Source organism: Mus caroli, unplaced genomic scaffold (genome assembly GCF_978045245.1).
Source record: "Mus caroli unplaced genomic scaffold, Mus_caroli_1 scaffold_2, whole genome shotgun sequence".
NCBI classification, from domain to species: Eukaryota; Metazoa; Chordata; class Mammalia; order Rodentia; family Muridae; genus Mus; species Mus caroli.
In genome coordinates, this window is record NW_028227257.1 from 89252035 (window position 1) to 89279178 (window position 27144).

The 27144-nt window shown below is 44.7% G+C and overlaps 1 protein-coding gene across 5 annotated transcripts in view; it reads left to right on the top strand.

The window, feature by feature from the left end:
* Window positions 1-27144, top strand: part of Cstpp1 (centriolar satellite-associated tubulin polyglutamylase complex regulator 1) — a 165973-nt gene that overhangs the window by 117873 nt on the left and 20956 nt on the right. For all 5 annotated transcript variants that reach the window (XM_085834651.1, XM_085834652.1, XM_021156886.2 and 2 more), the window contains one exon: window positions 21272-21356. In XM_085834651.1, the coding sequence (XP_085690777.1) occupies window positions 21272-21356 (85 nt within the window). The remainder of the gene's footprint in view (window positions 1-21271; window positions 21357-27144) is intronic.

The window sequence follows — 27144 nt, forward strand, 5'->3', positions numbered from 1 at the left end:
AAAAACACAGAAAATCCTGGCATGGTATTAAATGTATATAACCATAGCCTTGGGAGAAGCAGAGACAGGCAGATCCCTGGAGTTCTCTGGCCAACTAGTCTAACTGATTGGTGAACTTGAGGCCCAGTGAAAGACTTTCTCTCCAAAAATGAAAAAGATAGAGTGATCAAGGAAAGATAACTAAAGTCTAACCCTGGCTACCACACACATGTATGCAAACCAACCCATACTAAAAGTAAAAGCACACACACACACACCCCAAAAAGGTAGAGAGTACTAGAGGGAGACACTAGATACTAGTGGTCAACCTCGGTGTCCATATGCAGGCATCCAACACACACATACTCGAGTTAACAGTTATTCCACACAAATAATTAAACTTAAAGCTGGCTTGGTGGCCCAGTCCTTTAATACTAACACTTGGGAAACAGTAGCAGGCATCTTTGTGAGTTTGAGGCTAGCCTGCTCTACATAACAAATTCTAGGACAGCCAGAGCTACATAGAGAGACCCTGTATCCCTGTCTCAAGCAAAACGATACAAAGAAATTAAATGTAAAAAACAAACAAATAAAACAAAACAAATAGAAAAGTCCTTTAATCTCAGCATTCAGGAGGCAGAGGCAGGCAGATCTCTGTGAATTTGAGGCCAGCCTGGTCTACAGAATGAGTTCCAAGACAGCTAAAGCTACATAAAGAAACCCTGTCTCAAAAAAAAGAAAAAAAGAGAGTAAGGGAGGAAGGAAGGAAGGAAGGAAGGAAGGAAGGAAGGAAGGAAGGAAGGAAATTTCAATGCTCCAGACAAAAAGAAGTGATCAGGAGGCAGAAATGGTCACTGCTTTGGCTTGATCGTTGCACACTGAATGTGTACACTGAACCATCATACCGTGTCCACAGGTACACACAACTAAAAAGACAAAAAGAGACTGGTGTGGTGGAACATACCTGTAATCCCTCTACTCAGGAGCCCAGAGTAGGAAGACCACAAGTTCAAGGGCAGCCTGGGCTACACAGTGAATGCTTGTCTCTAAATAAAATCAACACAATGAATAAGGATCTTTTGTAAGCCTTCTTCTCTGGCAGGCATGTTCTGAGCCCTCTTCCCTTCCCATTGCTCCTGTTCTCAGCCACTCATGTGGCTGTGCCTCTCTGGAGTTAGACAATGGGGAGCAGTCCATCTGGCCTGTCTCTATTTCACATCTATCCGTTTGGCTAAGAAAATGAGGGACTGAGCTCAGATCAAGAAATTGGATTCCGAGGATCAGGAACAAGCACAAGAAAGTGACCTTGTGCCTCAGAGGCGGCTGGGCGTTTGTGTGTCTCTGTTCAGTGTCGAATTGGCTCACTGAACCATTCAGAAGTTGTTTTTTAAAAATGTCCTCCTCACTCCTCGTTTTCGGGTCAGATGCTTTGGATAATCCAGAGGAATTCTCTCTGCTTCGCTGCTGGCTGCTGCCAGACACAGAGTGCTAAATCCTGTCAGTCGGAGACTTCAAATGCTGATGTGTGAAACAGTGCTGCGAACTGGCGAGTTGGCGCCCAAAGCTCATTCAGACTGACTGCTTTGCCAATTAACCATGGCAGTGGAAGGTGACAGCACAGAGGAGAAGTGTACTTCTACTGCCCATGCCATATCGTCACTGTGGGAACAGTGTACCTGACCATGCCCCCATCTTTCCCCATAGCAGTAGGCCACTCTAGTCACTGGTAAGCTTCAATTCTGTTTCCTTCAACATTGTTCCTTTCCCAAGCCTGATAGAGCAATTTCTTTAACAGCTTGCAACACACCAGGGATAGAACTAGCATTAATGTGCAGAATGGAAAAGCAGAGAGCAAAACACTTTTGCAGCTGGCTCCTAGCATCTTACATGCACCCCACCCCACTTCCACCAGTGTGTGGCTGCCTCCTCTTCTGGCTCAGTGACATCTCCTCCAGCAGGCTAGCCTCCACTCCCCTGTTTCATGTACTCCTGCATGCTTCTACCAAATGCCACGCCTCTCTCTACATCTCACCTCACTACCACTTCTTAAAAATATTTTTTGTCTTTGCTGTCTGTATCCCCACACACTAGAATACAAATACTCCAAAAATGGGAATTTTAATCCAGTGGGGTGGCGCACACATGTACTTCCAGCACCTTGGAGGCAGAGGTAGCAGAATCAAGAGATCAAGAGTATGCCAGACATGGTGCACAACTTTAATCCCAGCACTTGGGAGGCTGAGGCAGGTGGATTTCTGTGAGTTTGAGGTCGACCTGGTTTATGTAATAAATTTCAGGGCTGCTAGGACCACAGAATGAGACCCTGTCTCAGGAAGAAAAAAAAAAGAAAAGAAAGAAAGGAAGAGAAGAGAAGAGAAGAGAAGAGAAGAGAAGAGAAGAGAAGAGGAAAAGAGCACAAGGCCAGCTTCAGCTGCGTAGGGATTATAGAGTACTCCCTAAGACTCTCAGAAAAGAGGTAGGGAAGCTGGGCATGATCACACACGCCTTTAATCCCATAGGCAGAGATAGGAGGATCTCAGTGAGTTTGGAGAAATAGTGATGCATAAGCTAGACCAGGGTTTCCCTAGCTTTTGTTTGTTCAGTTTGTTTTGTTTTTGAAGCAGGATATCTCTGTTGCCCTAGCTCTCCTGGAATTTACTCCATAGATCAGGCTGTCCTTGAACTCATTGAGATCCTCCTGCTCTGCCCCTCCCCAGTGTTGGGATTAAAGGCCTGTGTCTCTATTCCCCACCCCCCAAAGTGGTAATTGTTACTATCAGGAAATGGGAAAGGTAAGCAGATACATTGTTTAAGGAGTGGAATGAAATACAGTGTTTCTTATATGGATTTTAATAATTCCTTTTCATTACAAATTGAGTGTATTGAGTCAGGAGCTGCCCACGTTGAGTCACTTTTCATGTCTTCTAACTCAGAGCAAACTGCTCCCTGTTGAGCAGGTTAAGTCAGGGTTACAGAGCAAGTGCTCACACTTCTTGCCAAGCTGGTATAATTGAGGCCACGAAGGGTGCCCACTTCCAGATTTCCACTGGACTGTGCCTAGCTTTGCCTTCTCGAGGGAAGGAGCCAGAGGAAACTGGCACAATTTAGAGCAACTTCAAGCCCAGCCTGGGTGTCTCCATGCAGCCTTCATTAGGTTCCAGCCTGTCCCCAGTTTCCAAAGGAACTATGTTCCTGTCCGCAGGTTGGGAGCCCAACAGGTCCCTCTGTAGTTAGGCCATGGAGAGTCTGTGGCATGTACCTTAGTGGTGTTCACCGTGAGGCAGAACAACCAATGGAACAGCCTGTTAGGCTAGCAGGCACGGAGCTGCTCTCTTCAGAAGTCCTTCCACAAAAAAGTCTTCTCAGAAGCTATCCCTTTGTCCTGATAGGATATGATCTGCAAGATATTAAAGATTAAAGAGCCCCCATAAGAGAAGATCATTTTCCTGGAATATCTTAATTTGCCCCTCAGTGCAAGTGCATTCATGTTGCTAGGCTGGCTGCCATACTTCCCTGGCAGTTTGTACACTTTATTATCATGACTTTGTGGTCTCGTTGATATTAGGATGGATTTCAACCACCTTAGGGGATACTTCCATGCTCCGCTGCTCCTTCTCTTGATGGCTAAAAACCCTTCTGTTGGTTTCAGCTTTTAGCCACACCCACCCAGTCCACACCCTGTGCACCCTTGTCTTTTATTGCTGCAGTGTTGACTTTGCATGCCGCTGTTAGTTCAGTTTTCTGAGCACCTGCAGAGAATTAACCATCTCTCTTTGCTGCTGGGGATCACCCAGGCCTTTGATCTGTTTGATTTCTGTACTTCTGGAAATGTGGAAGGATCTCTAACTCCACCAAAGTACACAAAGGTGCTATAATAACTCCTACAGCCTGACCTTGTAGACTAGCTCTGCTTAGAGACCAGATGCTGTTCAAGTAAATACATGTGAAGAGAATGCTTGTTACCTATTGTCTGGTACACAGTAGCTGCTTTATGATAGCTATCAAATTAATGAACCTTGATATTTTAGATACCAGTGAGGTGAAAGTGGGGATTTAACCTAGTTCTAGAGCCTGGCATGTGTGAGTCCCTGGGTTAAACTACCAGTATGGAGTGCATTCAGTCACATGTACACATGTGGAAGGGCGTGACAAGCTGTAAAGTAGTTGCTTTTATTGTCCCATTTTTAAAATTGCTTAGATTTATTTATTTTTGTATGGATGAGTATCTTTCTGGATGTTAAATAAATCCTCTGGGATTGTAGTTACATGAGCCACCATGTGGGTGCCAGGGAGACAGGGTCTGTCTACATAGATTCTAGTCTGCTGTCACTTACCCAGGTTCAGGATGCAGATGCACCAGGAACCATGCCCTGCGCTGTGTAGGGGTAGACTCCATTGCCTGTAGGATTTGACATCTACACAGAGATAACAGAGACAGATGTCACATATATTGCCTGCTTTGTAGCAGTCCTCGAGGTGTAGAGAAGCCAGTCGTTGGCATCTATTCCCTCAAGACTTGGTCTAATAGACTTAGAGCCTTTCCTGACTCTTCCAGACCATGTATATCATTTGTGAAACTTTGTGTTATGTAGGCTTTAGTTTCTCCTCCAACAAAATGAAGGTAGCAATCAACTGTGCTTGAGAGCAGAAGTCCAGACCTGTGATGTTTTGATTTCCCAAGCATTTTGAAACCATAAAGTCACAAAGCACAGAAACTTCCAGTGCTGAAAACAGTATTGTAGTGATGACAGGACATATAGACAGAATAGTCAGTGCTTCAGTCGGACACAAAGAACAGAATGCTTAAAAGTGTGCTTTAGACTATGGCAACTTCAGTTCAAAGCCTGCTGTGTTGTTTGCTCTGCCACCCTGCAGATTACATCACCTTCTTATGGCTACAAGTCATGAGGACATGAGTACTTCACAAACTGCTGCAATAAGTCAGATGAGAAGAACCTTACAGCACTATCAAGGGAACATGGAGATAGATCTTAGCACCTTGAAGCATTGTATCGATAAGTAAGGGCCTCAAGACGTGAGAGCTCCAAGCTAGCCTGAGACGGCCTCATCTTTAACTCGATTAGCATTAGATCTGTGTTGTGAACGCATCCGTTGAGAGACTTTGTGCATGGGGTTGAAAATCAAAGCTTGTAGTGCCTTAAAGCAGGCACCTTGAGAAGTACGGTGCCATCTGTTGATAAAGCAACAGGAACATTCTCTTCTCACTTCCAGCTGATCGTGACTGAACAGGAATGCTAACTAGCATGGCAGGGCTTCTGGGTTTTACCCAAGAGATAAGTGAAACACTGGATGTGATGGCCCAGAAATCAGGGCATAGAAACAGAAGAGCATGAGTTGGCCTGCCACACAGTAAGACCGGGTGAGCAGATGTGTGGATGCCCCTCACTGCTCATGCTTTTGTTTATTCATTCACTTTTATTTATTTTGTGATGTTGGGCCAGGGCCCTGTGCATGCAAGGCAGGTGTCTACTGTATCTCCAGCCCCACCTCTCGCCCCCACCCTTTTTTGTGTGTGTGTTTTTTTTATTTTGTTTGTTTGTTTGTTTGTTTTTGCTTTTTTTGAGCTGTTCTCTTGTAGACCAGCAGTAGTGCTGGTTTCCCTTGAACTAACTATATGTCTAAGATGATCTTGAACCCTTTATCATCCTGCCTCCACCTCACAAGAGCTAGGGTTGTAGGCATGTACCACAAACCCAGCTTTAATTTTTTTAAATGAGTTATACATTTACCAGACAAAAACTCAAAAAGAGGGTATAAAATGGACTTAATGGGACTAGATAAATGTCACAGTGGTCAAAAGCCATGGATGCTCCCAGAGGAACCAGGGTCCGATTCACAGCACTCACAAGGTAGCTGTTAACCCCAGTTTCAGAGAATTTGATGCCTTCTTGTGGCTGGCCTCCAAGGGCATTATGCACACATGGTGCACAAACATCTTGTAGGTTATAGGCAAAACACCCATACACATAAAATAATTCTAGGGGATAGAGAGATGGCTCAGTGGTTTAGGGCACTTACCACTCTTGCAGAGGACCCAGCCTCAGTTCCCAGAACACATATGGTGGCTCATAACTAACTGTAAGTCCAGTTTTGCAGCACCCAAGATACCCTCTTCTGACTTCCACTGAGCCATCAGGCACACACACACACACACATGCACACACACACACATGCACACACACACACACACATATATATATATATGTATATATATATATATATATATGTGTGTGTATATATATATATATATACACATACACAGAGAGAGAGAGATAAAATGAGAGAGAGTAAAGCTAAATGTTTTTAGTAAAATAATTATATTTTTAATTAAGTGTATCACACTTAGTCTAATAAGTTCTGACATAATAGAGGGAGAGACGGAGGTGAAGAGCGAGTAGCTAATTAGAAACCCTTCATCAATAGGGAAGCCAAGAACCTGACCCAAAACTCAGTAAGGAAACAAGATTTTTGGTTTATAATGTTTTTTCATCAAACAAATAATTGAGTGGGCTCATCCTTTGATACCATTAGGGTATTTTTTCATCTTTTTTTTCTTCTTTTTATGTGTCTGCCAGACCCAGTTAGAGATAAAGATCCGGGCTCAGAAGCCTGTTGGCTCAGGTCCTAAGATGGGCACACCATAATTCTGCTCATATTTTTATTAGAATAAGGCAAGTGGTTCCGTCTTGTTACAGGTAAGGGATCATTTACCAGAAAACTACACTTCAGAGCAAAGTTGCTGGCTCTAGGACTGGGACTGCTGACTTCAGTTTCATTCCCATGCTGACCCCAAAGACAGGCACTCTTCCCTGACTTAGCTGCCTCTGCTCTTAGCCACACACATAATTATAGGAGAGAACATGGCATGTGCCCACAAAGGACAGGAAACAGCAGGAAATACAAAGGTGGATTCAGAATCTGAAGAGATGTGTGTGTTTACCATATCCAGCCCTCTTCCTCCTTCCTGCTCTTTCTGGTTCTAAGTCTGGTTTTCAGAAAATGGGTAGCCATAAACCCATCATTGTACATGGAGGTTAGTAGATTCTGATGAGAAAGCAAGCGCTGCTCTTTATATGTATGCCTACCAGCTGGCAACAACCTCCCTACTTATCATGCCCATGGAGAACCTACGTTGTTGCTTTTTTAGTCCGTCTCTGTTCAGCTGCTCTCAGTGAGTAATCTCACTAGCCACTGCTTCTGTTTATATTTATTTAGAAAAGGAGAATGCATTTTAAGCAAATCAAATGCATAATTTGGCTCACATCTTGTTTATTCTATGGCTGCCTCTGACAGTGGAAGGCTCAGGAAAATAACTTATTTAGATTTTGTTCTCTGCAGCTTTCTTAAATTCTCATCAGACAGTTTTGCTGATAAAAAGTTCATTCTGAAACACTCTGACAGAAGAAACAAATCTCTGTGAGTTCAAGGTCAACCTGGTCTACATAGTGAATTCCAGAACAGCCAGGTCTACATAGTGAGACCCTGTTCTCAAAAATACAAAAAAAAAGAAAAAAAGAAAAGAAAAGAAAGTTCATTCCTCTGACTTGATTTTAAATTAGAAAGGAAAATGTAGTTGAATATCCATGTGTGTCTGGGCTGGAGAGATGACTCAGTGGCTAAAGAGCACTGGCTGCTCTTCCAGGGAACCTGGGTTCAATTCCCAGCATCCACATGGAAGCTCACAGCTGTCTGTAACTCCAGCTCCAGGAGGTCTGACACCCTCACACAGACATACATGCAGGCAAAACCAATTCACATAAAATAAATAAGTCACTTTAAAAAATATATTTGTGTATATATTGATATACTGGTGTATAGCTCTATTAAAATTGCAGACACAAATTTATAATGGCTCTTAACTGTTTATTTTTATTTTATTTTTTGTTTTGTTTTTTCAAGACAGAGTTTTTCTGTATAGCCTTGGCTGTCTTGGAACTCACTCTGTAGACCAGGCTGGCCTCCTACTCACAGAGATCTGCTTACCTCTGCCTCAAAAGTGCTGATGGAACCAAAGGCGTTTGTCACCGCCCAGCTTAAAATGTTTAGTAATACTGTTATTCCATCTCAGTTTTCTTATTGGCAATTGAAGGGAGATGGCCTAGGCCAAAGATGGCAGAAAGATGGAACAGTCTGTGGTAAATTTAAACACTTACAGCAAAAGTCACATTTAAGGAATATCTACCCAACTCCCTCATGTGTTAGGCTATCTTTCATCCATTTCATCCATGAAAGATAGGAAGGAAGGAAGGAAGGAAGGAAGGAAGGAAGGAAGGAAGGAGAAAGAAAGAAAGAATTCCCAAGGAGTTACATGCAGAAGCTGAAGGGAGAGAAAACAGACTGTGTGGAGGGAAGAAGCTGCTCTCAGTTCAAGTGTTCAACTTCATCCTGGCACTACCCCTTAGTTGGTGATTTTGCCCCTTGCTATTGCTTGTCCATAAAATGGGGGATGGGTGGGGGTGTAACTGGAGCTTGGTGGTAGGGTATTTGCCCAGCATGTGCAAGGCTGTAGGTTAAATCCCTTGAAGGTGGAACTAGTACCATGATCCACAAGGTTGTTGGGTTTTTTTCCTGAAAAGTTCATGCACAAATACAATGTATCCCAGTCATGTTTATCTTCCAGAGCCTCTGTCCCTCCAGCTCCCCACCACACCCCTCCAACATACCTTCCTTCTCTCTCCCAGCTTCATGTCTTTTCCCTCCCATGACCCTCTAAGTCCAATTAGTGCCGCCCACATGCACATGTGTGTGACGTCATCACTGATGCATGGGCATTCTACCCATGGCTACACTCCTCCCCAAAGAAAAGGGATTCCCCTCCCCCAGCAGCCAACAACTGCCAATAGCCCTTTTATTAGGGGTGGGATATCAGGGGCCTTCCCAGGAACCATGCTGGAATGTTTAAGTCTCTTGATCTTGTGGAGATCTCCACAAATGTCTTCATGGGGTGGATCAAAAGTGATGCTGCCTGTGGAAATGGGGCGTAATCATTCAGTCTCGATAGCTATGAGCCATCAGCACTAGTGAATGGCGGGACAGAGAACTGGCAATGCTTTAGCTATCAAGGAAAATGGTGTGCACCTGCCTCAGGCAGGAAGCCTGTAACTCATCAGTAAAGAATGAAGGCATGATAAAATAGTCATGAGATAAGGAGTGTAGTTGGTTCTGCCTGCACAGGCTCGAGCTGAAGAACTTCAGTGAACTGTGCCTTTGGGGAGGCAACACCATCCCCCCTGTCTTAGTTAATGTTTCCATTGCTGTGAAGAGACACCATGACCAAAGCAACTCTTATAAAGGACAGCTTGTAACAGGAGCTGACTTATAGGTCAGAGGTTCAGTCCACTATCATCATGACAGGAAGCATGGCAGCATCCAAGCAGCCATGGTGCTGGAGGAGCTGGGAGTTCTACATCTTGTTCCAAAGGAAAACAGGAGAAGACTGTCTTCCACGTGATTAGGAGGAGAGTATCAAAGTCCACCCCCACAGTGACATACTTCATCTAACAAGGCCACACTTACTCCAACAAGGCCAAATCTTCTAATACTGCCACTTCCTGGGCCAAGCATATGGAAACCCACCACACCACCTGTGTGCTTCAAAGAAAGGAAGTATAACCAGAGCAGGTTTGAGTTTGGTTTTGTTTTTTTAAGATTTATTTATTTATTTTATGTATGTAAGTTCACTGTCACTGTCCTCAGACACACCAGAAGAGGGCATCAGATTCCGTTACAGATAGTTGTGAACCACCATGTGGTTGCTGGGAATTGAACTCAGGAGAGCAGTCAGTGCTCTTAACCACTGAACCACCACCCCCCCCCACTTTTTTTTTTTTTTTTTTTTGGTTTTTTAAGACAAGGTTTCTCTGTGTAGCCCTGGCTGTCCTGGAACTCACTCTGTAGACCAGGCTGGCCTCGAACTCAGAAATCTGCCTGCCTCTGCCTCCCAAGTGCTGGGATTAAAGGCGTGCACCACCACCACCTGGCTACCACTGAACCCTTATTGCTCTCTCTTTAGTCATCTTTTAATCCTCTCAACAACTCTCTATGTCCAGTGCTAGAATTGCCATTATTCATGCTACAGATGTCATTAATAATGCAGCCATGGGCTGGAGAAATGGCTCAGTGGCTAAGGGCAATCTTGCAGAGAACCCAAGTTCAACTCCAAGCACACAAATGTAAGTGAAGTTCCAGATGATCTGATGTCCTCTTTTGGCCTGTCTGTGTGCTAAACTTATGCACAAACTCACACTTACATATACACATAACTTAAAAATTTTTTAAAATGAAAATAAATTTTTAAAAAAGGTCTGGAGAGATGGCTCAGCTGTGGTTAAGAGCACTGACTGCTCTTCCAGAGATCCTGAGTTCAATTCCTAGCAACCACATGGTGGCTCACAACCATTTGTAATGGGATATGATGCCCTCTTCTGGTGCGTCTGAAGACAACGATAGTATATTCATATACATAAAAATAAATAAATAGAAGCTGGGTGTAGTGGCGCACACCTTTAATCCCAGCACTTGGGAGGCAGAGGCGGGCAGATTTCTGAGTTCGAGGCCAGCCTGGTCTACAAAGTGAGTTCCAGGACAGCCAGGACTACACAGAGAAACCCTGTCTCGAAAAACCAAAAATAAATAAATAAATAAATAAATAAAATTTTAAAATGGTTCAGTCAGAGTTGTTATTCACACTCATTTCTAAATTGGCTTGCTCAGGGTCACTTAGCTAGTTAGTGAACAGCCACAGTTTGGACCTAAGCTGGTTGACTCAGGAGTCATCACATTCAGTCAGACCACTCAGAAGTTGGACAGTGGTGTTTATCCTGCCTTTAGTAAAAACCCTGGAGATTTTTGTGTGGTAGTTTAGTTTCTTTGAAACAGGGTCTCATCATATAGTCCAGGCTGGCCTTGAACTTGTGAGTTTTCAGCCTCAGCCTCCCAGTGCTGGGGTTATATTATACCACCATGCTGAGTTTTAAATTTTATCTATGTTATTTTATTTTTGTGTGTGTGTGTGTGTGTGTGTGCTTGCATGAGTTCATGTGTACCATGTGTGTACAAATGTGCATAAAGGCCAGAAGAGGGTATTGAATTCCCCTAGAACTGGAGTTACAACAGATTGTAAGTCACCATATGGGTGTTGGGAGCTGAATCCAGGTCCTCTGTAAGCTGAGTGAGTGCTCTTAACCACTGAGCCATCTCTCCATTCCCCAAGCTGAGTTTTCCCATTTTCCATGACCTTTAGTCTGAGTGAGGGCCATTGTAGAGAAAGTTGAGTCAGAAAGGTTTTATTTCATCTATGATTGCCTTGGTCAGTGTTGTGTTGCTGTGAAGAGACACCATGATCATAGCAACTCTTATAAAGGAAAACATTTACTTGGGAGCTTACTTATTTATATTCAGAGGTTTAGTTCATTGTGGCAAAAAGCACGGGCGTGCAGGGAGACGTGGTGCTGGAGAGGTGACTGAGTGTGCTACATCTGGATCCACAGGCAGCAGGAAGAGAGAGACATTGGACTTGACTTGGGCATTTGAAACCCCAAAGCCCACCCCAGTGGCGGCACACTTCCTCCAACAAGGTCTAGTCCTGTCAAATAGCACCACTCCCTAATGACCAAATATATAAGCCTGCTGGGCCATTCTTACTCAAACCACCAGCATGATATATATTAAAGTTCCAGTAAGAGTTCTTCTTTTTTTCTTTTTCTTTTTTTTTTTTTTTTTTTTTTTTTGGTTTTTCAAGACAAGGTTTCTCTGTATAGCCCTGGCTGTCCTGGAACTCACTCTGTAGACCAGGCTGGCCTCGAACTCAGAAATCCGCCTGCCTCTGCCTCCCGAGTGCTGGGATTAAAGGCATGTGCCACTACACCCGGCAAGATTTCTATTTTTAAGTGTATCCTTTAAATATATATTTTTTACTTTCATATTTGACATCTCTATCTTATGGGTGGAAAACTGAGGCCCAGTCAGAGGAAGCTATACCCAGAGGAATGTTCTTCACAGAACTCAGACCAAGGCATTGCCTCTGTAGCATGATGTGTCTCTGAAACAGAATAGACTTTTTCTTTTTTAAAACAAGCTGGATCTCTTCACTCTGACTATAAAACCCCATATAAAAACTTTTTACGGGCTGGTGAGATGGCTCAGTGGGTAAGAGCACCCGACTGCTCTTCCGAAGGTCCAGAGTTCAAATCCCAGCAACCACATGGTGGCTCACAACCATCCAAAATGAGATCTGACTCCCTCTTCTGGAGTGTCTGAAGACAGCTACAGTGTACTTACATATAATAAATAAATAAATCTTAAAAAAAAAAAAAAAACTTTTTACACGTCCTCCTTTTCAAAGGCTGAGTGAGTCGTTTTAGATATCAGCCGTCACAGACAGGAGGGGTATCTATCCTCTCACCTTCAGACACTGTGGGGAAAGGCTCAAGTTCATTCTGCAGGTTAGCTCTTGGCCTGCTGAACCATTTCTGTGTACTTGAGAGCAAGAGTGGGTTTTAGCACTCAGAAGCACATGCTTGGCTTGACTCTTGCATCTTGGTTTTGTGGTATCTATTTGAAAGGGAAAACACTGTCCTCTTTAGAAGTAAAGCAAGATGGCCGGGCAGTGGTGTGGCACATCCTTTAATCCCCACACTCGGGAGGCAGAGGCAGGCGGATTTCTGAGTTCGAGGCCAGCCTGGTCTACAGAGTGAGTTCAAGGACAACCAGGGCTACACAGAGAAACCCTGTCTTGAAAAAACAAACCAACAGACAGGCAAACAAACAAACAAACAAACAAACCCAATACCCTTCCTTAGTCCACCCAACCTCAATAGTCCTATCTGAGGGCCAGAAGACAGAGCTGTACCCCAAGAGCTCGACTCAGTGTAGGGGTCGTAGGTGGCAGGTCAAGCCTCTGTTTCAAGTCCCCAGTGGTGGGTAGGGATGGTCATGATTAGCCCTCAGACCTGACCAAACTGCCAGGATATGTATATATAATCTTCTATTGAAAATGCCCACATTTCTTTACATTTGTATCTGATACCACAGTTCCTGGGCAGTTCTTGTTCATCTTAAACATTGCCACAAGATCATTGTCTTGACTGATTATTTAATAGTTTAGAACCCCACTGGCCAAACAGAAATAGGCAAGATATATTTCTCACTTGGTGCTGGGCTTGGTCATAATAAAATATAAAAATAAAGAGTTTGGCTTCTTGCTCCTCTTTGAACACACTAAATAGAGCTCTGGGGAATGGTGATGTGGCAGAGGCCAGAGTTTATAATGGCTCAAGCCTTCTACCCCACAAGTGTAATTGGAAGCCATTGCATCTCATTCTTTTTGTGGGGTCATCTCCCTTTCAGTAAATTAATTATTATTATTATTTCCCTCTATTTATAATATAAAACGAATGCTGCCAAAGAAGATAACATTTAGGAACACAGACTGTTCTTCTGTGCTTTGCTTGACAGCTACACGGCCCTTAGGATGCTGGCAGCTTTCCTGTGACTGTGGTACCAAGTGTTCCAAGGAGAGAGAAGCTGTCAGATGTCTTGCTCCCCACCCCACCCCCACCCCCTTTCTCCCTCAGTTCCCTTTCCCTCTACAGAGTAGCCCTGAGAAGTATTTACTCAGCTGCGGCCTGGTAACAAAGCCTCCATACCCTAGGGATGGGAAGGGGTGGTGTGGTCATGCCCCGAACTCTCCGTGGCCTTCCGAGCACCTCTTGGCAGAGCATGCTGGCCGAGGGGGAGTGTCTTTAGAACGAGCCTCCAGAGCGCCTGCAAAAAATGCACATAAAAACAATTGTAACTGAAAATTGAAGAGTCCACTCATGGTCTGTGGTGTTCTCTGGCCTCTGAGGCAGTTTCTATTGAAATCATGCAGCTAACCAGCTAGAGGTCATCCAGCCCTCTGGGTTTCCCGTGGCTTTGCAGTGTTTCATTATCTCTAGCCCTGATCCAACACCAGCTCATACAGCTGACACAGGGGCGAGTCACACAGATGAGTTCAGACTAAACCCTATTGGACTGTATCCCCATACTTTGAGGGATAAAAGTCCTAGATTCAGGGCAGGCTCACTGAGTGAGGCAGAGCTGTGTCTCATGTCCTTCCGTCTGGTACCATTCTGCTGCTCTGTGGTGATGGCTCTCTGACTCTGGCCCAGACACCATCTCCCAGGCCTCTGAGTACAGCCACATACCACCACAGCTCTGGTGAGAAAATGTTGTGGACACACATGGTGGTCTGCAAAGCGGATGTAGAAATGACTAAGCTGCCTCCACAGAGCTTCAGAGGCAGGAATTTCCACAGCAAAAAGGCAGGCCAGATGTATTTAAAAAAAAAAAAAAAAAAAGGCTTTCTTCCTTTTCCTACAAATGAGGCCAGGTTAGCTCTTGAGTACACTGAGTATCAATCATTTCTGCTAAATTGATTTTCTTGTCTAAAATAACCTTGTCTATTGGTCTCTAGGATTAGAGCAAGCTAACCAACAAGAAGAATACTTTGCATCTGGGTGCCCCTCACCTTGAGCCAGTGCTCACACTGAATCTGTGCTTACAGTGAAATACATTTCTGTGAGGCAACCCCTCAGCTTCCTTTGATTTTCATGGTAAAAGTGGCCATTCATTCCTGTACAAAAGCATTCAGGGTGACTGAACTGAGCCCTCCCTCGGTGAGAAGATTCTGGGAGTCGAGCAGCCTCTGCACCATGGTCCTCTAGCTGTGGTTTATCGTATTATTGACAGTTGTAATGTCTACCAAATAGGACGGTTACCATTTTCAGTTCTTCGCAGCTTCTGGATTCCCTCAAATAGCCATTTCCATAATAGTTCTTATGACTAGAGATCCTCCTCTGAATTCACACATTATCTTAATTTCTTCTTTTTTGCTGTGATAAAAATACTCTGGAAAGGGGGCTGGAGAGATGACTCGGTGGTTAAGAGCACTGGCTGCTCTTCTAGAGGATCCAGGTTCAATTCCCAGCACCCTCATGGCAGCTCACAACTGTCTGTGACTTCAGTTCCAGAGGACCTGACACCCCCACACAGATATAAATTCAGGCAAAATACCAATGCACATAAATAAACAAAAACAAAAAATCAAAAACCAAACTACTCTGGAAAAGGAACTTAAAGGGTAAAGGGTCATTGGGGTTCACAGTTCCAGGAGGAATTCATTCAGTGCAACATAATGAAGCAGGTGTGGTACAGGAGCAGGAAGCTGAGAGGGAACAGGAATTGGAACCAGGCTATAAAACGGCAAAGCCTGCCCCAAGGACAAGGACATAGTCCCTTCAGCAAGGTGCTGCCTCCCAACGGCTCCATAACTTTTCCAAACAATGCCACTAGTTGGGAACAATGTACCCAAACCATAAATCTATAGGGACCACACTCAGACCACAATACATGATGACCATAACTTTGTCCCTGTGAGCTTTGACTTAGAGTCACTATGTGATACATGGTTTAATTCATCCATTTCTTCCACACATACTCGCTGTACTAATGTCAGAATTTACCTGGATGCTGTAGTTAAGTCTACATTTCAGGACTTAAAGTTTGTTTGTTTGTTTGTTTGTTTAGATTTATTTATTATGTATACAATGTTCTCCCTGCATGTATGCCTGCATGCCAGAAGAGGGCACCAGATCTCATTACACATGATTGTGAATTACCAGGTGGTTGCTGGGAATTGAACTCAGGACCTCTGGAAGAAAAGCCAATGCTTTTAACCTCTAAGCCATCTCTCCAGCCCCCTCAAGTTTATTATTATTATTTTTTTATTTTCTGTTTTTTTTTTTTTTTTTGAGGGGGTGAGCAGGGAGATAGAGTCTCTCTATGAAACTGGCTGCCAGCTGGGCGTGGTGGCACACGCCTTTAATCTCAGCACTTGGGAGGCAGAGGCAGGCGGATTTTTGAGTTCGAGGCCAGCCTGTTTTACAGAGTGAGTTCCAGGACAGCCAGGACTACACAGAGAAACCCTGCCTCGAAAGAACCAAAAAAAAAAAAAAAAAAGAAAAAAGAAACTGGCTGCCCTAGAACTCACCATGTAGACTGGGCAGGCCTCAAACTTACAGAGATCCATCTGCCTCCCAAGTGCTAGGATTAAAAGTGTGCACCACCACACCTGGCCCGGGACTTCAAGTTTAAATTAATTAATTTAAAAACAGTAATACAGTTTTAAACAGATCATTTACTTTGCTGATTTTTCTGATAAAAATATCATATATATGTATGTATGTGTATATGTTTATGTATATGTATATATAACCTCTTGTGGCTTTGTGTGTGTGTGTGTGTGTTTTGCTTACAAGAATCTCATCAGGTTGGTACTGTGCTGTGCACGCTTTTAAACAAGGCAATCAAAGTGCAGAGAAGTTGTATAATTTGTCTGCTGCTAAGCTGTCTAATTTGTTCTGATGCTAGGTCATCTGGTTTCAGAATCTGAGCTCTTCACCAACACAGCTGCCCAGCCTGTCAAGCCATCCTGCCCCGTAGAATTGGCCCACCTGAAGGGAGTCTGTATTTTAACTTAGTCTGTCAGTCACCTGGCATGAGTAATCCTATCATCAGAAGTTAAGCCTCCATAAACCAGCTGGATGCCACCTGCTAGGGTGGAACTCTTACGGCCTTTGGAGCCAGGGTGGGTTTCTGTCTAAAGAGCAGTTTTGTAAACCAGCTGTGACTTTGAGAAAATAATTGATCTACTAGGGAAGAGTTTCTTTATTTCTGAAATAGTCATACAAGTACTAACACTCATGATGGGCCAGACATGGGTAGGTACACTTAACATTCACTGACAACTCTACAACGCTCATACAGACACTTGATGCATGGAACTGAGGCATGAAGTTATCAGTTAAGTGTAAAGTCAATGAAAAAGCTAAAGTTTAGTCCTGAGCACGTCAATGTTTGAGCTACAGCACTGAGCAGCCTTGAAGATGGTAGAATTAAGGTGGCAAGCCTCTCTGGTCCTGGGCTGGGCACCTAGTTGATAAGACCTAGTAGACTGTGAAGAGAGTTCAACTCTGACCACCCACACAAAGAGAAACACCAATTTGTGGAGAGGGCTCTGATTTCAATCTTATACAAAAGTCTCTGCCTTTGAACTTTGAGGACCTGCTGGCTGAGCTTTGCTAATTGTGGGGGATTCCGAGGGTACACACCACATCACTAGCACCTTCCCTGCACCTGCGTGATGCTGAGGCTCGCAGGTGGCTAGGGTGAGAGTGCTGAGCCAGCCAGCCATGCAGGTGGATGGCTTGCGGTAGGCGTCCTCCCCTGGTTGGGCTCAGCCTAGCTAGCTCCAGCTGCTGAGCCGAGTGTTTCCTGTTTACAGTAATTAGAGCCTTTCAGTCTCCATTTGGTACAAGAAAGATTCCAATTCACAAGGGCTGTCTCCTTGATCCAGTTCACCTGGAGCTAGTTACTGCTGCAGTTTGTGTGGAGGGAAGCTGGTGTCTAAGCCTTCCCATAACAGATATGATAAGATCAAGGAGCAGAAGTGTTATCTGGGTAAACGAAGCAGCTACTTCCTGGATTGGAATTCCAGTTCTCTCTTTGTGCACACAGTCTGAATTTGTCTGTCTGCAAAATGGGGATAAAAATAGTGACAATTAAGCCCGCAAGATGACTCAGTGGGAAGCTCTGAAAACCCGGCAGCCCAGGTTCAATCCCAGAAGGTGGAAGGAAAGAGGTGATGCCACAAAATTGTCCTGGGACCTTCAAATAGGTTCTATGGTGAACATGCACTCACGCACTCACGCACGCACGCACGCACGCACGCGCGCGCGCGCGCGCGCGTGCACACACAGAGAGAGAGAGAGAGAGAGAGAGAGAGAAACTGTTAAGCAGTTCTAGGCAAGCCTGGGCTAAGTGTGAGACTTTGCTTTAAAAAAAAATTCAGGTGAAAGCCAGGCGTGGTGGTGCACGCCTTTGATCCCAGCACTTGGGAGGCAGAGGCAGGAGGATTTCTGAGTTCAGGGCCAGCCTGGTCTACAGAGTGAGTTCCAGGACAGCCAGAGCTATACAAAGAAACCCTGTCTCGAAAAAACAAAACAAACAAACAAAAATTAAGGTGAAAATCAGAAAAGATAATGTATGTAGTCCATAAACCTTAAAGAGAGCAGAGCCTGACCCTTAGTAAACTCCCTACTCAAAACGCCAGTAAGTAGTATTTTCATTAAGCACCTCTTGCCTTAGAACCGTTCATATTGCCCTGTCTCTCAGACTCTGGGCCCCTCTCCCTGATCATAGGTTATTAAGTCTTCCAAGCTTCTTTGTGCTTACCTGTGCTTGGGTAGAAACAATGGTGTCACCAGATGGCTGAGAAGTGCAGTGATTCAAACATTGGTGTAGAGCTTGTACCAGTCAGGAGCACTGGTTACTCTTGTTACTATTGTGCCCGTAGTACAGACGGGCTGTCAGGAAACTCTTTGAGATCTTGAAGAGTGCCAAAAGCCAAAGTCTGGTGTGCACAGCAGCATTTGGAGCTAGGGGCCTCCTAAGCCTTGGGAGCTCCGTTCTATGGCAGCTGCTTCACTGTACTACTGTGCCCAGGATGCAGGAGGCAAGAGTGGTTGCTAAGTGAGTGGATAAATAGGAGTGGAAGTGAGTTAGCCCAGGCAGCCTGATGAAAACTATCCAAGACTGAACACTATAGATTAAAGCATTCAAATGCAGCAAGCAAGACACTACCTCCTAAGGTCGGTTCCTCTTCTCTCCCGTGTTTAACCCCCAGGATTTAAAAACAAAACCAAAACAACTCCAAGTGTTTGATGTTACTAAGGTCCAGACATTCTGCTGCGTACTTTATAGATAGCATCTCTTTTGACTTCAATCCTGAAAAGTGAGGCTGCCATCCCCAGCTTACAGCAGAGAACTTGAGATGGAGAGATTACAAGGTTTGCCTGAGGTTTCATACCTGAATTAGGAGCCGCTTTGACACCTAGCCAATGGGGCAGTGGCTGGGTTTTGGAACCAGTCTCTCCACTTGCAGTACCCATCTCCAGAGGTACAGGGTGGCAATCTCTCCCTTGCAATCTCTGGCCACTGCCCTAATAGAATTTGAATTGCTCTCTCACACTTCAAAGCTGTTTGCTTGTATTTTTCTGGGTCTCTTTCTATGATGGCTTTCCTCATCCAGCAGTGGAGTCAGTCCCAGAAGTGGTAGGCAAGGTGTCTTCTGGTTTTAAAAGCCTTTTATTACATCAGAGAGGCATAAAGTAATTTGTATAAAATTTTCCCCACCCTTAGGAGGGAAACATATTTGAATGTGTGAGTTAGAACAACATCAGGAACCTAAATAGGAACTGGGGAGATAAGGCTGGAGTGCTGGCCTCACAAGCAGGAGGATCTGTGATTAAAATAAAATAAAATAAAACAAAGGGCTGGAGAGATGACTCAGTGGTTAAGAGCACTGACTGCTCTTCCAAAGGTCCTGAGTTCAATTCCCAGCAACTACATGGTGGCTCATAACCATCAGTAATGGGATCTGATACCATCTTTTGGTGTGTCTGAAGACAGTGACAGTGTACTGGTATACATAAAATAAATTAATTAATTTTTAAAAACTTAAGACTGTTTAAAAAATAAAATAAAATTTAAAAAGGGCTTAGCTTTGGAAACCAAGAGTCAGAGACTGATTCTTCTTCTCCCTTAGTCTCTTCTACCTTGTCACCCGAGTAGATCTTCCCAGGGTGATTGCCGAGATAATTTGGAGAATGTATACTAATTCCTGTGCAGTTTTTGGCCTCACCCCCAATAATAGTGTCAAAGTTTGGCATAAAAAAAGCTTTTAATTCAGACAGTACTCTCTGTCCTCCATACCTAGAGTTGTGGAGTAAGGAGGAGGGGGCTTTTCTCCATCCCCTATCACTCCTGCTCCTCACTCCTAGCGGTGACACTGAGCAGCTATTATTCCCTTGCTTGAAGAGTATAACCTCTTGCCAGACTGTGCCTGGAGTCAAATGAGAAGACAGTGCATGGCCCTTGAGGCCAAGCTCAAGGCTGAAAGCCCTCTTGGTCCCCTGACCTACATCGATGCTGAGTCTTTGCTTTTGGCACTGTGGTTAGTTTAACTCAGTGCCCCCAGCTTGAGGTGAACTTTGATGAAAAAGTGGTCAGGGCCTGACCCTTGGAGATTTGGGGGTTTTGTCTTAGAAAAGTATCAACCACAGTAGCAGGGGCAGGAGGTCTGGATTCCTGTGGCTTAGGCTAACTGAGGTCCAAAGAAACCAAGGGCCTATGGTTGTCATCGTGGTTGTCCAGCACAGCCATGTCCTCTGACTCCCCTCCTCCCGCTTAGGATAGCTGCAGCTGGGTTTTTCTTGTTTCACTATGAGCGTGGCCTTCCACACTGGAAAGCCTTGGCTCCTTGGGAGATCTTGGAGACGGCTGCTGTCGGGGTGCTCCAGAGCCTTTCCCTGTATCACAGCCTCCAGCAAAACAACTGGGAAGCATAGGTGTGATTCCTCACTGACCACAGAACTCCTGGCTCCTGGCTCCCACAGCACTGCTTCTGTAGATCAGGGATTGTTTGTTGGCCACGACTGTATATCTTGGACTTTTGTCTTGGTTCCTGTAATAGTGGGATGACCAGATTTGTGTGCAAGCATCCCAAAGAATGACTTCCTGTAGTCCTGGGTGGCAGAGAAATTAGGTCTGTGGGTTTCTATGCTGTGTGCTTCTCTCCCCCACACATGCAGCACACTTGCCTTGCTGCCTGTTGATATTTCATAGATGGTTTGGGGCATGCAGTGGTAAACGTTGCCATGCCAGAGACTTCCAGAGACTCAACCAACTCCGGCATGATTTGTCACCCACAATTTTTGGAGTCAGGGAAAGCCAGGGTAAAGCCAGCCTGATGTAGGTACTTTTCTTGTTTCCTCTCTTCCCCTGGCTAGGTCACAGACCAATGAAGCCCCTTTAGTCAGAAAGCCACCGAGGAGTGGCTTGGTAGAGATTCCAATCTTAAAATGTTACCTCTTTGGCCAGCTGTGGCACACACCTTTAATCCCAGTACTCAGGAGGCAGAGGCAGGCGGATTTCTGAGTTTGAGGCCAGCCTGATGTACATAGTTCAGACCAGCTAGAGCTACATAGTGAGACCCTACATCGTGGCCAAAGAAAGAAAAAGAAAAGAAGAGAAAAGCAACGCCTCCCCTGCACACTGACTGGCCTTCAAACTGCAGCAGCATTGTAACAAGACAGGCCCAGAATCCATGAAGTGAGCACAAGGTGGGAGTGGCCTGAGGTGCAGCCTAACAGTCCTTTCCCTTGTCCTGCAGACCTGCTGACCATGAGGGAGTACCACTGTCTGCTGCAGTTATTGTGCCCAGATTTCCCGCTGGAGCTTACTCAGAAAGCCGCCAGGTATGTATGTCCAAGTCTGAGTCTTCAAGCGCCTGCACTTCGGGCGCCAGAGCGTCTTCGAGAAACCAGAACTACAGGTCTCAGAAAAGGCATTAGGAGAGAAACTGGCCTTTAGAGTAGACTTGTGAGTTCCCCTCAGATACAACACTTTCTGTTCCCTAAGGGAAACCAATGATCCAATGTGGTTTTCCCAGGGAGCCTCAGGGCAAAAGAGTGAAATAAAGACACCGGGCCACAGAAATGCGCGTACCCACACACAAGCACGCAAATACACACATGCACATGCATGCACGTGGGCAAGGATATTCTAAAGAAAGAGGAGCAAGCATGGAAGACTGAGTGTGGGGACTGGAAAGGCATGGAAGGGCTAAAACCCCAACTGAGGGGACAGCAGCTAGCCCTGTGTGTGGTCCTGTGAGGTTAGCCCAGACCTGTGGCGTAGCAGTGTTAGGAAGCCCTAAGTCCTGGATTTGGTTTCACAAACACTCACGTATTTTTAACTAAATGAAGTAGTTGAACTACACCTAAGTTAAGTTTTAATCATTTAACACAAATATAAGATGGGGTTGCATATTCAAGCCAAACAAAAGATCCTATTTTCTGAAAGGCTTCCAGTTTCCAAAATAAGTTATATTGAAATCACTTATATTCATTGTTCCACCTGCCACTTAGTTATACAGTTATGTTAGTCCTCATGAGAAGATACCTTTTTGATTTTTCTACCATGCCCCCACCTTACTGAAGAGGAAGGAAACTGTAGGGCAAAAACTGTGCTGTGCAGATGGACAGATAACTTGTAAGTAGCAGAGGTGTGAGTGGCCCACGGGCCAGAGTCGAGAGACTACGTGCAGCTTCCTCACTGGCCTCCTCGGTGTGGGGCACAAGCTCTTCCTAGAGGGTTGGCTCCTTTTTTGTTTTTGTTTTTGTTTTTTTGTTTTTGTTTGTTTGTTTTTTTGAGACAGGGTTTCTCTGTGTAGCTCTGACTGTCCTGGAACTCACTTTGTAGACCAGGCTGGCCTCGAACTCAGAAATCTGCCTGCCTCTACTTCCCAAGTGCTGGGATTAAAGGGGTTGGGGGATGGGGGTTGGCTCCTTAACAAAGGTCCAGTGCCTCTGCTGTCCCAGGAATCAACGTGCTCTCCCAGAGATCCCAGCTCATCCTCTCCATAGTCTTGGAGGATGGAGACGTCAGTGGTCCTAAGCTGCAGGCACAGCCTCTTCTTGGAAAGGACATTTTGTATTCAAGGCTCATGAGCTAACTTTACTGATAATGTGCAGAGTTTACAGAAAGCACTGTAGCTCCCTGACCCTTATTGTGTGCAGTACTCATCCTTTCTAGAGACTACAAGTAACGGCTCTAAGCAGGCTAGTTGTTTTCATTAATCTGCAGCCCAAAGGGAGGTTGGACTTTTGCTTGGGTTTGGTTTTGTGGTTTTTGAGACAGTCTTTTTCTATGTATCCTCCTGCCTCAGCCACCTCCATCCTGGCATACACTGTTAGACCTGGCTTGAGTTCTTTTCTTAGTTGAAAGGACAAAAGGAGGAGGAGGAGGAAGCAGAAGGTAATGATGATCACAGAAGATTGTCTTTGTAATTTAAAGGCAGCCAGTGGAGTTAACATCAGAATCCCATGCTCGTTTCCCTTTGGGGTCAGCTCATTTTAAGAGAGATTCAGTCCAAGAGATTGGAATTCATCCTTTGAAGTCAGGACTTAAGAATAGAAATATGACTTTTGGGGAATTCTGATAAGAAGAAGGATATGGGCCTGGTGACCTAACCTATAGTCCTAGCACTCCAGTGGAGACTAAATTAGGAAGATCAAGGCTAACCTTGTTAACACAATGAGGCCATGTCTCAAAAAGAGTTGGAGGGGGATGGAGAGAAGAGAGAAAAGAAAAGAAGCCATCCATCTAAATGTGTGTGCTCTAGGACAGCAGGCAGGATCCACACAGCCTCCATTGCTGCTGAGTCCTTGTCAGTGAGCATCATTCTGCTCAGCATCCTGTTTGACACTCTGTGAGTGACTGCTGGGTGGATGGATGTGTGGGTAAAGGGAGGAAAGGTGAGTGGATGGATGTGTGGGTAAAGGGAGGAAGGGTGAGTGGATGGATGTGTGGGTAAAGGGAGGAAGGGTGAGTGGATGGATGTGTGGGTAAAGGGAGAGGGGATGGGAGTCCTCACCTACCACTAGACACGGTTCTAAGTGGCAGTAGGACAAGAGCCACCACCTCTCATGTATCCATCAGCGTATACATCAACTGTTTCTCTTCTGATAATTTTCTTGAGGGCAGAGATATATTTACAAATTCACAGCTTTATTCACTTGTGTGTAATTCCATGACTTTTTGAATATTGCCAGAGTCATGTGCACTCATGACTACAGTCCATTTTAGAACATTCTTATCTTCAAAGAAATTCCTGCACACTTTAGGCATTGCTCTCCGGTGTCTCACATTCCCAGAGCTAGGTGAGCACGGCCCTGCTTTCTGTCTCTGTGGATTTGCCTGTTCTGGGCATTTCAACTAAATGGAAGTTGCCAGTTGATGATGGCACATACCTGTAATCCCATCACTTGGAAGCTGAGACAAATGGATCATTGTAAGACCAAGGCCGGCCTGGGGTACATAGTGAAACCATGTCTAAATGAAATGCCCTTCAAATAATGGAATTGCAGTATAATATATGGTCCCTTGTGTCTGGCTTCTCTCTCCCCTCTCTCCCCTCTCTCCCTCTCTCCCCTCTCTCCCCTCTCTCCTTCTCTCCCCTCTCTCCCCTCTCTCCCTCTCTCCCCTCTCTCCCCTCTCTCCCTCTCTCCCCTCTCTCCCGTCTCTCCCCCTCCCCTCTCCCGTCTCTCCCCCCTCTCCCCTCTCCCCTTCCTTCTCCCTTCTCCCTTCCTCCCTCCCTCCCCTCTCCCTTACTCCCTTCTGGCTGATTGGTTGGTTGGTTGGTTTTTTGAGATAGGATTTCTCTGTGTAGCCCATCCCTGTCCTAGAACTTGCTCTGTAGTCACAGCTGGCATCAAACTCATAAAAATCTGCCTGCCTCTGCCTCCCCAATGCTGGGATTAGTGTGTGCCACCACTGATCCCTGCAAATTTCTTTTTTTATTGTTTATTTGTTTATTAAATTTATTTAGTGGATGGGACATTACGTATTAGCCAGATGTAGTGTTACATGCCTTTAATCCTCATGAGAGAATTTCTCTCAAAAACAAAACAAAACACAAAAGATTTATTTTTTATGTGTACATGTCTGTGTACCTGTGTGAGTCTGTGTGTACCATGTACCCACCAGGAGGCAAGGAGAGGACATTAGATCCTCTGGAACTGGAGTAAGAGCCAGTTGCAAGCCACTGTGGGTCCTGGGAAACAAGCCTAGGTCTTCTGCAAGAGCAGAAAGTGCTGGCAACCACTGAGCCACCTCTCCAGCCCCATCAAATGTTTCTTGAGTGGCAGATTCATGCAAAGAGCTACTCTGGACACTGAGGCTATAATTACTAATACAATGGGTTCCTCCCCTCACAGGACAATGTTGAATTTTGAAGTGTACCCCTGAGTACTTGCACTTGTGTATCACCTGATTTCTTCCACTCCAGAATAGCTCTGTCTTCACATCCCATTCTGTTAGTTAGTTAGTTAGTTAGTTAGTTAGTTTATATTTTTATAGAATTGTGGGTATGGATGTTTTGTGTACCACTTACGTGCCTACTGCCCACAGAGGAGAAGAGGGTGTCAGATCCTGTAGAACTATAACCCATGATGTGAATACTGGGAATTGAACCTAGGTCCTCTCAAAGAACAGCCAGTGCTCTTGAGCACTGAGCCATCTCTCTAGCCCCCTTCCCTTCCCATTCTTGATAGTATGTGGTAGATTTCTGAGACCGAGACAAAGATTTGTATTTGCACATGCCCATCCCTCCCAGATCCTTCTAAACAATCTGATTTGTGTAAAGATTATAAATAATAGGATGCTCTAAAACAACAAGTCCTGGCCTAGAGACATTACTCAGAAGTTAAGAGCACTTGCTGCATAGGCAAAAGGACTGAAGCTCAGATCCCAAGGAGCAAGCCAGCATCATACAAACACTCCCAGGGAGCCATGGCCCCCTTGTGGTCCTCATGTATGCACAAATACATGCACTGCACACACATGCACTAGATATCCCATGCATGTGTGCTGAATGAGTTAATACATGAATAAATAGATACATGAATGTTCCTTGTATGGCATTTTATACACACACACACAAACAAGATTTTTATTTTAAAAGTTTAAAAACAGGCCCAGTGATGGTGGCTTGTCATGCTTTTAGTTCCAGAACTCAGGAGGCAGGAGGTAGAAGCAGGTGGACCTCTGTGAGTTTGAAGCCAGCCTGGGCTGCAAAGCAAGTTCCAGACAGCCAGGGCTATCCTATCTCAAAAAACATAAAATGATCTGAGGAGAAGAGGAGAAGGGGGGGCTGGAAGGAGAAGAGGGAAGGGAGGCTGTGATCCAGATATAAATAAATTAATTTTAAAAGTAGAAATAAATAAAAATAGAAATAAAAAGTACAAGAAAAAGGTAAAGTAAAATTAAATTAGAAATAAAAATTTAAAAGCAGGGACTGGAGAGAAGGATCAGTGGTTAAGAGCCCTTTTTCTTTTTTCTTTCTTTCTTTTTTTTTAAGATGTACTTATTATACATAAGTACACTGTAGCCGTCTTCAGACACACCAGAAGAGGGCATCAAATCTCATTACAGATGGTTGTGAACCACCATGTGGTTGCTGGGAATTGAATTCAAGACCTCTGGGAGAGCAGTCAGTGCTCTTAACCACTGAGCCATCTCTCCAGTCCCAAGAACACTTTTTCTTATAATAGTATTTCCCAAGCACCCACCTGGTAGCTCACTGCGGTCTATAACTCCAGTTTCAGAGGATCCAATGCCCTCTCTGATCTCCATAGGCACCAGGCATGTATGTGGTATACATATATACATGCAGACAAAATATTCATAAACACTAACAATAAATCTATAAATAAATAAATAAATAAATAAATAAATAAATAAATAAATAAATTTTAGAGCAAAAATGAATTCTTGTTAGTTGACATAGGGTCTCAGGTAGCCCAAGCTACTCTGGAGTTTACTGTGTAGCCCAAGGTGACCTTAAATTTCTGATCTCCAGCCTCTCCTCTCAAGTGTCAGTAACAACCAAATTTCTTCATGTCATGGCATGAATATATACTAGATAAAATTATCAATACAAAAAGGCTTCTAAAGTGCTAGTCTTCTCTGGTAAGAGGCTTATGTGGTATTTAATAGAAACTCAACCTCTCATTATGAGGAATGAATGCACATAACCAGCAATACCAATGGCAACAGCATGCAGGTACACATAGGAGACCCCTGGGAAGTCCACAGGAGGACAGCTGCAGAATAAAGATGAATTCAATTAGGGGAAGCTTGGGTCCTTTCAAGGTGTGAGTATCAAGAAGCCCGTCAGTCTCAGCTCTTCCTTGGTGTTCGTTCCCTACTCCACTCCAGTTGCTGTGTGCACTGCAAGCCTGCAGCTACCCAGAAAATGCCTCTGGACCACTAAGCTCTTGTCGCTTTGTCCTGGAAGTCAGATGGCTAGCTTCCCCCCGCCCCCCAACCAGGCCAGGCATCTGACCAGAGTTACAGATGTGGGTGGCTAAGCTTGTGAGGCTGATTCTCTCAGAAAGATGGATTGCCCTCACCCATCCACTGCCAGCTTACTCACTCAGGCCCTGAGGTCTGGGGATAGGCTGCAGGAGGCTCCAGACTGTG